This window comes from Lissotriton vulgaris, chromosome 1_1, assembly GCF_964263255.1.
Source record: "Lissotriton vulgaris chromosome 1_1, aLisVul1.2, whole genome shotgun sequence".
Classification (NCBI taxonomy): domain Eukaryota; kingdom Metazoa; phylum Chordata; class Amphibia; order Caudata; family Salamandridae; genus Lissotriton; species Lissotriton vulgaris.
The window spans coordinates 1,817,207,011-1,817,222,716 of NC_141685.1; the positions used below are offsets into that span (position 1 = coordinate 1,817,207,011).

The following is a 15,706-nucleotide window of genomic DNA, read 5'->3' on the forward strand; positions in this document are numbered from 1 at the left end:
CACATCACGGAGGATTTGCTCTTCCCTCAGCCCTCTACCATCACTCCTCGCGGAACCCGCTTCGCGGGTCCCGCATCGCCTGGATTGCCGGACTGTGCTAATTTTAAAAGTGCTGTGGACACTGTTGGGGAGTAAGCCTCAAACTGCCCTATTTCATCCTTGGGGCGGCGGTGAGTGCAGGGCTGCGAGCGAGGGCAGGCGCAGGACTCCAAGTCCCAGGAGCGCCTGACCCTCAGCATTACGATCAGCTGCGACGCTCTCCCTGCTGGCTCCTCCCTCCCCACACTCGCTATAAATTACCTTCTAGGAGCCGCGGCGCGGGAGCGTGCGGGAGCGCGCCGGGAGGAGCCCGGGACAAGGGCGGGCCCTCTGAGGCACGAGAAGGCCAGGCTAGGCCAGTCCCCCAACAACATTTCCTGCACTAGAGACTGGCAGACGTCAACTGATTAGGACTTGTAGTTTCCATTTGTTACCCTAGTTGCAAATCATTAAATTCTCTCCTCAGTGATAAATAGTCAAGCATTACACCTGAGGCTTATAAATCGCCAGACGTTTTCCTTTTTCTTTTCCCTGCCTCCTACGGACACTGTTTGTGTGGGATGATGACAAAGAAATTGAGGTCTGGGAGAATACTGGTAGGTAGATCTAACTCTTAAACCAGATCGAACCTCCTCCGAAATAAGCTTGGTCAAGCCTCCAACTTGAAGAGTACCTGTCAGCTTTTCAATCTCTGGGAAAAGGGCAAGATTAAAGCTACAATGGAGGATAACAAACCAGTGGACTCTAAGGACCCTGGAGCCATTCTTTTGGATATTTTACCCAATACACCAAGAGAGTTACCCGAAAATAGAAAAGAAATATTAGCTAATAGTACCTTGGTATCAAAAGTAGTCCCTCGGACAGTTGAGAGTGATAGCTCTCCTCCCCTATTTTCCGCAGTGAAAAATAATATTGAACTAGTGCCAGAAGTAATTATAAAAGCCAAGAATGGTGTAGAAGATGATAACCTGTTCATAAGTGAAACCCCCCAAGTTGATGTCCATCTTACTTTAAATACATCTTTGACAAAATAATCTTTTAATAATGGTTTGTCCCCATTGTTACTAGATAAAGACTTATGTCAAAGATATATAGAAAATGACCCTGTTAAAGCGGAGATGGATTTGAAAACCCCGATAACATCGACCCATGCCGGCTTGCAGCTGTATAGCAGTACCCCGTCTAAATCCTCTCACTCAAATTTTTCCATTAGTCCTAATTTAAATCTGACTGGGATAAACACATTACAAGGTCAGGGGACAGACAAACCTATTTCTGATTCCCTCCATATATTAGAGCACTTATTGTCGTCCATCTTACAGCTACTGGAAAAATTTGTGGGGGGTTCTGACTGCGTCTTAGATACAGTGACCAAAATTTTAAAGGTCTTACTGGGCACTCAAAAAGAGAAGGATCTGGACCAAAAAGTACAGATTTTCCCTCCCTTAGTATTAAATGGGGTAGAAATAAAAGACCAGCACACCAAATTCAACAATGTCCCAAGTGAAGTACATGAAGATGAAAAAATAAGTGCCCTTTGGGCATCCCCTCCCCTTAATGGCCCCCCAGTCAATGACTTAGAAATAAAATCCCATGTGGAATCTCCTATAAAAATTGAGACGGACCTTTTCCCAATTTTTAAGAAGCAACTGGGTGACGGAGATAGAGAGGTGGGCGATGCTTTGGAGGAGAATGGTAACAAGGGGAAGTTAGAGGAAATAAAAAAGAATGGAAAGAATAAAAGGAAGCTGCTGAGACGGATTGAAAAAAATAGGCGGAGGAAAATCCTCTTTAGAAAACACCTTAATATACCTATAAATAATGAGGTTTTTCAAATTCCGGTGGTAGCTGAAAAGGAGAATAACTCTGAAATTAAGAGCAATAAGGAAAGCATGGCTCCTCCGCCTTCGGCTACGCCAGCAATTTCTCTGATTTCTTTTCCTCCCCCACCCACAGTTGTTCCAAATGTCTTTTCTCAACAAGTTTCCGTCAATAAAGACATAAATGAGCCCAAAAAACATACATTGCCAGTTCAGGATAATAATCCCCTCAGTAAAGTAGTCCCAATACTTAACCCTTTGGCACCATCCTTTTCGGGAATAGTTGCGAGTGGTGCTGCATTGGTAGAGCCCAATAAAAAATGTATAGACACGGTATGGGTAGAATTTAATCCCCTTTTTGATACCGAATGCATTTTGAACAGATCCCTCCTGCTCAAATATTTTCAAGAATCCGCAAATTTAAAACTTATACAATCAGCCGATCTGGATAGGGTACAAATATTAAAATCAGAAGTGGGGACTATAACTAGGGTGAGGTTCTACTCTAAGCTAGTAGCCAATCTAATTCTGCAACGTTCAGAAGATTTGCAGAGCAGAGGGATAGATGTAATCCCGGTATTGGAGCATACTAGTCAAATTAAGGTTCTTAAATCTAAACCCTCCCAGAAACCCACATTTTCCCTGCTGCAAGCAGCAACAGGGAGTATAAACAAGTCTGGCGAACTTACAGTGTTAAAAATATGTAAATCTAAGGACTCCCGTATGGTGTCCTATCCCGCCCCCCCCCCCTGTTATCTCACCAACCAGATATCGGAGACGCAAGTGTCCAATGGAATTGGCTTCCCCGAGTTTTGGCAGAAAAACCCGCAAACAAACCTTTAAATAACCAGCATCTTTAGCAAAAAATTATCCATAATCTCCTGGAATGCAGCGGGCCTAAAAAACAGTCCGGAGAAATTGGCTTTTCTTTTAGCTCTGGAACCAAATATAATATGCCTCCAAGAGACTTGGTGCCCTGATAAAATTCAAATAGGGAAAGACTATTACGCTTTAGAAGGCAGTGCCACCTTGAATAAAAAAGGTCATGCTAGTGGGGGTATAGCCTGCCTTCTATCAAATAAAATAAATTGGAACTATGGGCATTACTTGGATCCCAGTAATCTGTTCCAAGTAGTAACCATATTTAGATCAGATAGCTTAAAAACTAATAATTGTCTGGTCCTGATTAATGCTTATATCCCGCCAGAAGTTAGCTTCAATGCAATACTCAAAAGGGTTTTCTTGTTTATTCAGAGTATCAGGGAGAAAGATCCGATGACGGATATAGTTTTAGTCGGGGATCTAAATTGCAAGATTTCTAATTTAAGCTTAAACTTATTTAGCGATAAATCTAGAGAGGAAACCCTCTGTATTCCCCGGGCAGTGTTCCCCGAAAGCATAAAAACAAATAAGCGTGATAAAATATTATTAAAGGAGTTGGTAGAAATAGACGGGATCATAGTAAATGGGAGACTCCCTTCGGATTCCCCGGCCAACTTTACACATAAATCCTATAGAGGGAAATCGATTTTGGATTATGTAATAACGGGGATCCATGCATTTGAATTGCTGAAGGACCTCAATATTACTGATACATCGCTAAGCGATCACAAAATCCTTTCCATCTCGCTGAACGTAAAGCCACCAAGTTGTGATCAGTGGTCGCTGAATAATGACCAAACAAATTTCCACTCTAAATCCGGGAGGTGCTATTGGAACGCGAGGGCTCATCGAAATTTGGAAGTAATGCTGGACACAGCAATCTCCGAGGTCCCGGCCTGGCACGGCTTTGAAATCGAAAACTTTTGCGTTTTCATGAAGTCAGTGGTAGCGGGGACAAAAAAACTCAACAGGAAAAAACCCATCAGAATTTCTCCAAGCCCTTTGAGACATCTAAATATAGAAATAAACAAGCTAGTAAGGGCTCAATATTTAAATAGATCGACGGATACAGCACAAAAAATAACCAAGTTGAAAAGGAAAAGGAGAAGGTTATTGTCCAAACTACGCAAAGAAAAAGAAGATACTATTTGGGTAAAAATAAGAGAAGCTGCTATTCATGGAGAAATGAGGCAATTCTGGTCCCTCATAGGCGAGGGGTGCGGAATGAGAACAAGCCCTGCACCCATTGCTATTGAGGAACAAATATGGAGGGATTTTGTCTCCAACCTCTACGCAAGTAATAATGTAGAGATCCCTCAAATGTGGCGACAAGAAATGAGTGAGCCATTAGAACCTTTTACTGAAAAGGACATAGATTTGTCCATTAGTGAAATGCGCCATTCCGGGGCCATGGGCCCGGACGAAAAGCCCATCAACGTTTTAAAACAGAACAGGGCTAAATGGTGCAAGCTACTCTGTCCAGTCTTTAATATTTGCTTACTAAGAGGTGAGGATTACCGTCCTGGAAGGGAAGTATCCTGGTGCCGTTGTTTAAAAAAGGAGATCGCCTATCCCCCCAGAATTACCGCCAGATTGCCTTACTGGATGCAGTCGGCAAAGTTTTGACAAGATGTCTGCTCAAGCGGATAAATACTTGGGTGGAGCACTCGGGTGTTCTTCCACTTGAGCAGACGGGTTTTAGGAAAAATCACGGTACCCTGGACAACTTGGCAGCCCTTCAGGTAATAACAGACAAATATATTGGAGCCAGAAAGGGGAGAGTCTAATGGCATTCATAGATTTCTCCACGGCCTTTGATAAGGTTGATCGTCAACTACTGTGGAGAAAGCTATACGCTCTGGGAATGGCCCGTGGTCTCTTAGGTCTGGTACAAGACTTACACGATAATACATGGTGCAGAGTATTAATGGGAGGGGAAAGAGGCTTATCCCAGCTCATACCATCCGCAAATGGCCTCAAGCAGGGCTGTCTTTTAGCCCCCCTCTTATTTTCCCTTTACGTTAGTGACCTTCCACATACTATCTCCGCAAGTGAAGGCATTGCCCCACGCTTGGGAGATTCATATATCTCTTTCCTAATGTACGCGGATGATAAACTGATTTTAGACCTCACCCCAAAAGGACTTAATAATCGTCTTCAATTATTACATACTTTCTCCGAAGAGCATTTCCTGAAAATTAATATTTCTAAAAGTAAGGTAATGTGTATGGAGGGGAGAAAAAAACTAAGGTTAGAAAACTTCAGCTGGGAATTGGGAGGTCAAAAATTAGAAAGAGTGTCATCATACGTATTTTTGGGCAAGGTTGTTAAAAGCAATTTAAGCAATAAATCCCATATTGAAAACAGCACCCACAAGGCAAAATCTCAGGGAAACGGCTTAAGAGCACTATATAAATCAACTGGTAAAAGGCACTTCGGGTATCTGTTGGAGGCATTCCGGGCAAAAGTCCCCCCAACTCTGCTTTATGGCATAGAGTTTATCGACTTAAGTGAATGGGGTTTCTTAGACATTGTTGAGGGATCTCTCTTGAGAAGTTTGATCTCGGCTAATAATAGCTGTAGTACAGCTGCCCTTCGTCTGGAACTCGGGCTAAGAAGCAGCTGGGCACAGGGTTTGGCAGGAGTCATTCGCTGGGTAATATGTCTGATCAAGGGAAAGCCAGCAACATTAAGATCCCTAATCAAAAAAGAGTTGATGGGCCCACTAAAAGAGTATTCAATGCTTATAAAGAACTACAGGAAGGCCCTCTTACTCTTGGATCTGCAGGAAGTCTCCCTCCTAGACCTTTCTACACAACAACTAAAGCTCACACTAAAACATGCCACCTGGAAGTTGAGCTATGAAAGGGATCGTAACTTGATTTTACAAAAAAAGGGGACAAACCAAGCTGTTGATTCTTGTTTGTTAAGACAAATACAACCCTATGTTACTTGGAATATGCCCCATGGCTTGCGCCGCTTTTGGCTTCTCCTTAGGCATGACCTACTGCCAGTGAATAAACTACTGGCCAAATGGCATGGCATATCCAACATATGTAACTTTTGCAACAGCGCAATCCAAGACTCTATACATGTCTTATTAGTTTGTCCAGCACTAATGGCCCATCGTCGGCTGTGGGTAAAGCCCGTATGTATTCAGCTTGGTATTCTATCTGCTAGATCTTTGATTGATGCAATCTTTTGTCCTCCGAATGAAATCTTTTGCCATAGAATTTTTAATTTTTTTAAATGTTTCTTAGAATTGTATTAGTTGAATGGCATGACATTTTGTATATTACTGTTGAATTGGTGGATAATTTGTGGTTTTATTTCGATACGTTTAATCCTGTATTCTTGTAATATGTGGATCTCCATGGAGTTCCAAAATCATATTTATAAAATAAAATTCTTCTTCTTCTTTAAGAAGCGTGTCATATGCAACAATATGTATTATTAGTAAATAAAACTGTAAATGCTAAGAGTATTGTAAGGAAATAAAAAAAACATTTTTATTTTCACACACTGTGGAGGATTAATTTGTAGATGCTTGCATCAAGGCTTGACCTTTAATGGTGAGTGTGTTGGTTCTGCTCTTTAATGTTGGAAGAGCGGTACTGTCATTGTGAAAACTTTTTTTTCATCACTTAAAGAAAGACAAAAAACTGAGTTTGACTTTTCTGTTTGTTGAAGGAACCTAAATACCCTGCAAATGAATTTAGCACTGTGAATTACAGGATATTTAGGCCTCTTTTTTGTGGAATACGAGCTTTGAAACTACTGACAAACATTCAATAAAAAGGCTTAACTATTTACTGCATATATACATTTATATTTTCCATTTATTATTATGAAGAATTGGTTTGGGGAAGTCTTAAAATTTGACCCACGATAGGTATGTGTAAAATTGAAGTGTGCCTTGCTTACTGTAATTGGTTACATGAGTTAGCTATTCCAGGAAACTATATATATGGAGTCCAAGTGATAATCCTTTGGTTTCTGCTTGTTAGACATATACAGTCTTAGGACCTGACTTAGAGTTCGCCTGACGGGTTACTCCGTCACAATCATGACAGACATCCCTGCCACTGCCACACAAGTGCACTATATCCAGTGGCACTTGTAATACAATGGGTGGGATAGCCATCATATTTGTGTTAGAGTAACCTGTCTCCCAAACTCTAAGGCTCCTAGCCTTTATTCCCCTGAAGACTTTGTATTGCCTTTTATTATATATGAACTTCTGAGCCCAGCACAGAGACATTCAACAATTTTTATCTGTCAGACGTTTTAGAGGATCAAGGGCTATGATAAAAAGAATCAAGTAGTTAAGTATGTGTACCCTCTGAACAGTTCCAATCATAACTTACCGCAGTTGCCTTGAAACCTTTGTTCACTGGAGCCAATACGGTGAACGGCCCAAGTGCACTCAGAGGCCAGGCGAATGCCCTTTCTATGAGTAAAAAACATAAGTCAGTAAAGATACATGAGATTGGTTCAATGGGGTGTGGGCAAAGTGGAAGCTGGTATTTAAAATAACAAAGTCATGTTTTCAAGCTGTTTTGGATACATTTATGGTAAAAAAAAATATGAACTTGATAATGTACAGAATCAATTAAAGATTATACTTTATGCATAATCGAAAACATGGCCACCAAAATATCAACAACAGAATGTCATTGGGATAAAATATTGTGGCACAAATATTGGGGACCAATATATTTAGAGGGCAAATTTATGTGGGTAAGCATAAATGTTCTATTCATAACTTCACATGTATGTTCCTTGACAATACGTACATTGTCAAGGTACATATATTGTCAAGGTACGTAAATGTGAGGTTAAGAATAGTAAACCAACACTATCCAATATGCACTTACCGTCTCGATATTTTGGACCTCAATATTTTTGCCATGATATTTTTTCACAATAAATTTTTGTCCTTCACATTCTGTCACACAACCCTTAATAGTGCAAACAATTATCCTTCCCAAAAAAGAGGAAATTAAAGATGTTGTTAACCCATTATTACTCTTAGGGAACACACATGGCTATAGCGGAGGTCTTTTTTTAACTATTGCATGTAAAGTCATTGGTTGCCGTGACAGGGTGGTTCTTCTGCCATTGATATGGCCCTCATCTTCTAGCTTCAATGTGAGACAGAAAGGGGGTCCCTTTATCATTCTGCGGTAACGTCTCACAGAAACAAATGTGTGCAGCACAAAATGGCAAGTCAACTGTGCTTGGTTGAGAAACACAAAACCGAAAAAAAAGTTTAATTTTGGGGAAGACCCTAGCTAAGATTCAAACCCCATCTCAGATATATCATGAATACATGTTGATAAGTGGCACAATTGTACTATAATGTGTCCTTATTCTGGTACACTAACTTTTAGCTGATTAAACTGGATTTGGGAAATACGTGGGAAACCCACAGTAAATGAATACAAGGGCCATTATAGCATTGAACAGTTCAGCAACCTTACAAATAGAAACATATATACAATACCACCAACTTGCCACCTACAGGTTGGAAGCAAAAACATTCTTGGGACTTGAATTGTATAGGAAACAAATTCCATGTCCAGCCCTTTAAAGCCTGTATGTAGGATTGTGGTTCGTGCTGTGTCTCGGGGGTAGGGAAATAACCACACAAAGACAAGCCGGTGGCTCAGGTATGCGTTGTTTGTATTCCGTCTCCCATACATTGTTCCTGTTTCTTCTGGGGTGGGGGAGTATCTCCACTCATACAGACCATGCTCTGTTCTACTCTGGAATGCTCTTTGTTCCTTTTAATTTATGCCTTTCCCCATCTTCCTACAGCAGGTAGTTTTGATCAATGCAAGCTGGCATTTCCAGGGTCCCAATGTCCTCATAACATGACAGGCTGCCTGAAGCTGAGAGCTGTATATGCTCAGTAGCCCCATTTTGATTGGACGAATTCTTTCTTCTAGGGTTCATCAGATGGCATGCATGGTCTTTGAAACAACCATGCAGGTTTGCTTGCTTTAGAAGTCCCTTAGAGTTACTTAACTTAAGGCAGTTTTGAGATAGCCAGCGATGAGAACTATCAGAGAAGCAAAACCTCTGATGTGGTAGTCTAGTTTATAGTAGTCCCAAACCCTGGAAGAACTTGGGGTTACAGCCGAAATAGTTTTAAAAAATGCACGTTTTAAGCTTCCCTTTTATTTACAATCTTTGGTGTATCACGTTATTCTTTTTCTGCCCCTAATGCAATGTTTAGCTTTTATTTTTTTTATTGAGAGCTCTTTTAGTGTCGGGTTGCGATGACTTCTATTTTTGAACTGTGGTGCGCATGCCTGCAATTGATTGCTGATGATGGGATTGAACAATGAGATAGAAAGACAACATGGACAAAGCATAAACATTAGATATAACGAAAAAATAAAAACATGCTGAGTGCGCTCTTTTGTAAAGTCCCCTAAACCGTACTTCGAGCGAGCAATCATGTTGCGATTTCTAAAATTGCGATTGCATTTAAGAAATCGCAATTTGAGATTTCTTAAATGCAATGCATGAACATTTTAAATTTGTGAATTCACCAAATAGGGAGAGGTAAATTACCATGAAGTTGACCTTCATGGTAATTTGCGAACACTTTCAAAAATGCACAAAAGTGCATTTTGAAAGTTTCATTTTATATACACACATGCCCTTGGGGCATGTGTGTGGAAAAATGCACTTAAAGTTATATTTCAGGGGTGCAGGGGGGGTCCTTTGGACCCCGCCCTGCACCCTCGAAATTGCATTCTCAATTTGCGATTTGCAAATTGCTAATCGCAAATTGAGAATGACTTCCCATTGATTCCTTTGGGCCTCTTGGGTCTGATGTACTTTATTGTGAGAACTCTCTTAATATGTGCTTAAAGTAGCTATCTTTCTTATCCTAAGACAGATTGAAAATTTTGTGTATCTTCAAATGTACAACAGTTTGAAGACTCTCGAAGTGTCTGGGGCTGGGGGAGACACTCTGCTATACATGTATGTTCACCTCCAGTTGTCATACATGGGTAAATACAACAAATACCAATGAAACCACTTGTGAGGATACAGATGACTCTGCACAAGTCACTCTGTCACTCTGGCATTACAGCGGCATTACATTGAGGACAATTGTGAAATCCTTAGAGGCCAGCCTGTCTCTGGTCAACACTGAGCTGGCCTAAGGATGCATTGCTTGGTGGTCACTGAAGAGCACCTGCCGCCCTCCCTCTAACTATAAAAAGGCGAGAATCACACGTATGGCAAACAATACTGCTCCTTGTTCAGCCATGATGTAGAGTAGGGTTGGAAGCAGGAATAGTACATATATCTTTAACTGAGGCCAGTAAATGTGACTGCTTCCCAGACAGGCTTCATTTTCACAAGAGGGTAACGAGCTGGCATTGGAAACTGCCCACAAGCTGATTCCACCGTGCATTTAGAAAATCCTTGCTAGGGTGGTCAGCGAGGTGGTTTTAAGAAAGATGTAGACAGAAGCTAGATTCAAATCTGTGATAAATTGTCTACATAGCAAACATATATTTCTACATTTTAGTATCATCACTTTGCAGAGGACAAGTGCAGATATATATTTTTTTGTTCCGTTAAACCGTAAGGATGGAAAAAACATACAGCCAGCTTAATGAAATGTAACTAATGGTATGGAAATTACGTCATTTTATTACCAATGAGAGTCATTGAGCAAGTGCTACTATGCATTTCTGATTCCAACACCCTCCCCTATCCCATGAGTGAGTCGTGGGATGGAGGGAGCAAGGTATCCTGAGCGGGAAACGCGATGGCAGCGAATGATGGCAAATCAAGGTAACTCTTTGGTCACCCTAGGAATCTAGTAGTGTTTAAATGTTGAGTGATATTTGACAGGAAAGCCAATGACAAAGGAGGAACTAAAGCCAAGGAGCAGAGTGAGAACTATGAGCATTCACGTCACACGACAACTGAAAGACTGGATTACTGCTTTTCCTTTACAGTTTCTTCATCAGCTAGTGAATTATGCCAATCAGGGCAAGGAATGTGTGTGATGTCACTTCCACAGAAATACGTTTTTAACCATTTCGCTTGCCCTTGTCTGTGATTGTGGAGACTTAATTACATCACATTATCTTCTGCCAACGATTTTTGTAAATATATCTATGACTGCTTGTTCCATTTGTTCGACTAGTCCTCTTCACTGGGAGGTGGACCCTGACATGTGATTGCAGCTCTTCTATTAGCTAGAAGCTACCATCAATTCAGAGATATGGAAGAGCAGAGAACCTTGTTTGTGGAAGGACCTCTTAAAACATGTGATGTGCCTGACAGTGACAGTCAGTAGACTGGGGGACAGTGACCTCGGGTGCTTGGTTACCTGCTAGCGATAGAGATCTTCTACAGGGATTGGGAACATTGGATAGTTAACATCCTGTCTAGCTGTACAATGCCTTGTGTGCTAGTCACAGGCTTTTAAATTGTGCCTCTCATTCACAGTAGTATGTACAATGCCTTCAGGGCAGCACAATGTGGTCTTGCCGATTCACCTTGAACTAGAGATAATGAGTGATAGCTGGGTGAAATTCTCTTATCCAACCTTTGTGTAGAAAAAACTGCAATAGTTCAACCTACAGGTGCATAGATTGAGCACTAATGCAATTTCCTTGGGAGCTGCAAGAAAATCAATTCTCAAAGTTCTTATAAAAGGTCAAAAGAACAGAGAGTGGTAATCTTTATTTAGGGAGTGAATAAAAGCTCACCGTTAAAGAGCACGCCTTAGGTGAGTAGTCAATGCCAAGACAACGAGGCTCCGATTATGCTTCTCTTAACTTTAACTACTCGTCCATTGGTAGTGCTGATATAACTACTTTCATTCTAAATATAGCAGTTGTTTACACTTATTATCATGGTCTCCCTTATTATCCCCTCCTTCACATTTAATTGTTTTCCTAATGTACTTGTTTAACTCAATGATTACCAGTTGTGACATTGTTATTTCGTTAAACTTTCTAAAACTGGCATTTCCAAAACAGTAATTTAAAATCTGACTTTGCCATTAAAGAAGATTTTAAATGAAAATTAAAATTAGTGGAAGATACATTTTCCTAGCTGTTCCCAAACTGAATTCAGCCCTTATTAAGTTAATAAGGAATACCCATGTTAATCTATGAGAGGTCTGCCTTGCCACATTGAAAAATTACCTTGGGGATTGTTCACTGCCAAGACATGTAAAACATTATATATACATGTCCTACTTATCAAATACCATGTAGCCTACCCCAGGAGTGACTTCTAAATTATCAAAAGCTTAGTTCTGGCAAGAGGTTTATTTTAGCAGGTCAAAAAGTTTAAGACTGAGCTGCAAGCTGCAATTGCAGGCCTGAAACATGTTTAAGGGAGGCACTGTAGTGAGTGTCACAATGAGTGCTGCAGCCCATTAGAAACATTTAATTTACAGGCCCATTCTTCAGGTAGTACCATAAACTAAGGACTTATAAGTGAATTAAAAGTGCCAGTCATGTATATATCAATTTAACCATGTTTAAAATGAAGAGCATAAGCACTTTACTACTGATTACCAAGAGTAGAATTCGCAGACTACAAATGCCCAAAAAACAGGCTCAGAAAAAATAAGAATAGTCAAGGCAAAAATCTGGGGAAATACCACGCAAGAGAGGCTCATTTCCAATACTGTTGCAGGGACAACAAAGGGAATAGGAATGGAAAGTGACGCTTCATATGACTCGCAGGAGTGAGAGTAGGAGGAGTGCAACAATCCATTGGCCTGGTGCTTTAATAAAGTGATGGGGGCATTGGTTGATGACCTGGTGTACTAGGCAGTTTTGGAGTCCTTGGAATCCATTAAAGATATGCTAGAAAAGCTGTCCATGTATGTTAAATGCCCAAGGACCCAGGGAAGATAAAAAAAGTAAACAATTTGTTAATAAGGATGGGCGAGAGGGGCTTGAACCCCATAATGCAAAACAAACGAAAGGGTCCTTTGGCTAAGAGCTGTTGAAGCAGCTGATGAGGATGTGAGAAGCCATAATGATGAGGAAGGAAAGAGAGACACAAGCAGGCCCTTCAGCAGAACAGGATCCCTTTGATGAGCTACGAGAAATCTTTATAGGTCGCGACCTAGAAAATTGTAATGAGTTGCTGGTGGGAAAGGACAACAAAGTGATACTGGTGGGAAAGGACAGCAAAGTGATACTGGCAGAGGTAGGTCTTTTCCAATTTTGACTGATGGTACAGATGAGGACAACGATGGATCATCATTATGGGTGGATATGGGCACGCAGCCCAGGTGGGATGTGTCCTTAAAACCAAAACGTAGTCACCTCACCAGGAGCTTGTAAACCCACAGAATACTGGTGCCATGTCAGACGAATAAGAACTTTACACAATCATACATCACAGATCATCTGAATGGGTGCCATCAACTAAAGTAGCCAGTAATCTAGCAAGATGTCTGAGAAGTCAATTGGATAGAGAGATAAGGAAAAAGCTGAGGTAGGAGTGACCTCGTCCAGACATTGAATGCAAAGTGGCGCTCACTTCTGAGGTAGATGCCATGCTGGTAAAGCTCATGCCAAAGATCACAGATGGCCCTATGAAGGGTATTCACAGAGCCTAGTGAGGATGACAGGATAGATTGTTACACATTAGTTCTCTAGTAGTGTAGAGATGCATTTTGAAATAACATGGATGAACATGCTTAGAGTTGATACAATCATTTGAAGAAGATATTGCATAATCGCCTTTCACCTTCCCCCCCCCCGAAAATGATAAGTGCAAATAATTGTGGTTAATTTAGATAAGGTGAATTTCAGAATATGGAGGAAGAACATGGAGGAAGAAGAGGATGGAGAAATCTCAGAGGATATGAGGAGTGTGGTTTCACATCGAAGAAAAGAGGAAGAGGTGGTCTTACTGGGGAGCATCTTAATTGTCCCCCTCCTAGGGTAGGAAGAATCCCATAGAGTCTGGTCATGAGAATGGGACGGACACAGAACACAACAGGACTCTGATTAGGGTTTCTAGTTTCTCGCTGCTGAAGCGCTCTCGTTTGCTCTACATCGAACACACTGTATCTTTGCGGCAGTTTCTACTTGGTCATGTAACCCAGATCTCTCTTTGGGGGTATTTGAAGGCCTCAAAAACAATGTCAGTGAAATAACACAAAACATTTTTAGGATATTTTCATTTTAAAACATGATGGTTGCATAATTATTTTCTTTCCATGCAGCACAAGTGCTAAAAGTTGAAAGAAGAGCATATACAATAAAGTTAATAACGTGTTGCGTATTAAAGCAAAGGGGATAACAACGAAATAAAATGTAGGGAATTTTCATAAACATGTTCTTTAAAACACTGGTGTTACCCAGCCAGGCAGACATGCAGGACTACATACCGAACAATGATATTGCTAAAGTCAGCTTTCCTTGCCACGCTCCCACTTCCGTGTTCATATCTTTCATGCGCTCCATGAGGCTTCCGAAGCACAGGACACCATCCCCTACATAGCCCTTTTTGCAGACACACCTGTGAGGACAATAAGACAGACTTACATCACGCTTAGATCACACCGTTTTTAGTGGTAAAGAAGCCACTGGCACCATGGAGATCAGCGTTTTCCTCTACTGCCTTAATCTGTGAAAGTATCTAGTGAGTATATATTAATATTAAAATCAAAAGAAACACAAAGTGTATCCTTCATGAATGAAGATTCGCTTTATTTATTTTTAATTTGTGTAAAATAAATCATAACATTTCAGTAGATAAAACATCAATCTTAAAACAGCTCTTTGTAAAATGAGTAATTAACTTTTCAAAAAAAATTGTATTAGAACACTGAGAGCGGACAGCGCTATGGTGTCCTTCGCTCTCGGGTTCTGATAAAAAATCTTATTAACGAATTTGCCAAAGTGAGCCCAGTGCATGGGAAGAGAGGTGGTCATAAAAAACTCGAGTGCGTCCTTACAGGTAAGGACAACATTTGCCCAAAGCATCGGCTTTAATAAGGTGTGACGTGCAGACAAAAACACCCGGGCAGCAACATAATTAACGCAGAATGGATTCTTTTTTGTAATCGCAGAATCTGCAGGCTATACTCCCAGGGCTTTAAGTGGGGAAAAAACTGGGAGTGCTCTAAAAGGGGGGTGGCAATTTCCTTAAAGGGGTGTGGCCTATCAGAGTAGGGGCATGGTCTAAATCAAGATAACTAGCATTGTGTGCTTAAGAAAATCATGATGTCGCAACCGGCAAAGGATAATGAAAAAGGCAAAAAGGTATCTTTATTAAGTATAAGCCATAAAATACCAAACACTAAAAATCATTACATTACTTAGAAATCTATTGCAGGATTTCCCAAAACCCTTGAAGATATTCACTGTGTCTATTTTGCTGGGGTTTCGCACAAGAATTTTCGTCAGCAGACCTTCTACCTTTTGCAAGCCAACTTTTTACATACAGCTTTGCATCAAATGTTTCAAAAGGACGACCATTGAGTTTAATAAATAGTAAAGCTAGAGCTTTACAGGAAGCTTCAATCAAAGTATACATGGCTCGTTGTTAAATATAAGCGACGTACAATATAACCATCACTATAAAATGTACTAATATGTCATTACTAATATTGTAGCCAATTACAAATGCACTGATATTATAGAAGACAGGTGCAGGTAATGCTGCATGAAGGACGTAAAATACTTACATATACCACAATAAAATATAGCAGCAAATTATAATGGCGCAGAGTCCTTTGAGTGCGCACATACATTCTGCTGCATATACATTACTGCCGCGCACCTCAAACCCTAACCCTGTAGAGGGCGCTTCTTTTTCACAATTGATATTTTCACCGAACGCGACACCACTGCCAACATCTACCGGGTCCTTTCATTTCCCTACCGCACCTCGCTCGTAGTCGGTATTTAAAAGCAACCGCTCTCCTCATATCCGCTTATAACAGT

The 15,706-nt window shown here is 40.7% G+C and overlaps 1 protein-coding gene across 1 annotated transcript in view; it reads right to left on the reverse strand.

Annotated features, from left to right (window-relative positions):
• STAB2 (stabilin 2) overlaps positions 1-15,706 on the reverse strand; it is an 880,852-nt gene that overhangs the window by 707,255 nt on the left and 157,891 nt on the right. Inside the window, exons 10-11 of the mRNA XM_086919174.1 lie at positions 14,146-14,276; positions 7,109-7,191 (exon numbers count right to left, since the gene is read on the reverse strand). Of these exons, the coding sequence (XP_086775300.1) occupies positions 7,109-7,191; positions 14,146-14,276 (214 nt within the window). The remainder of the gene's footprint in view (positions 1-7,108; positions 7,192-14,145; positions 14,277-15,706) is intronic.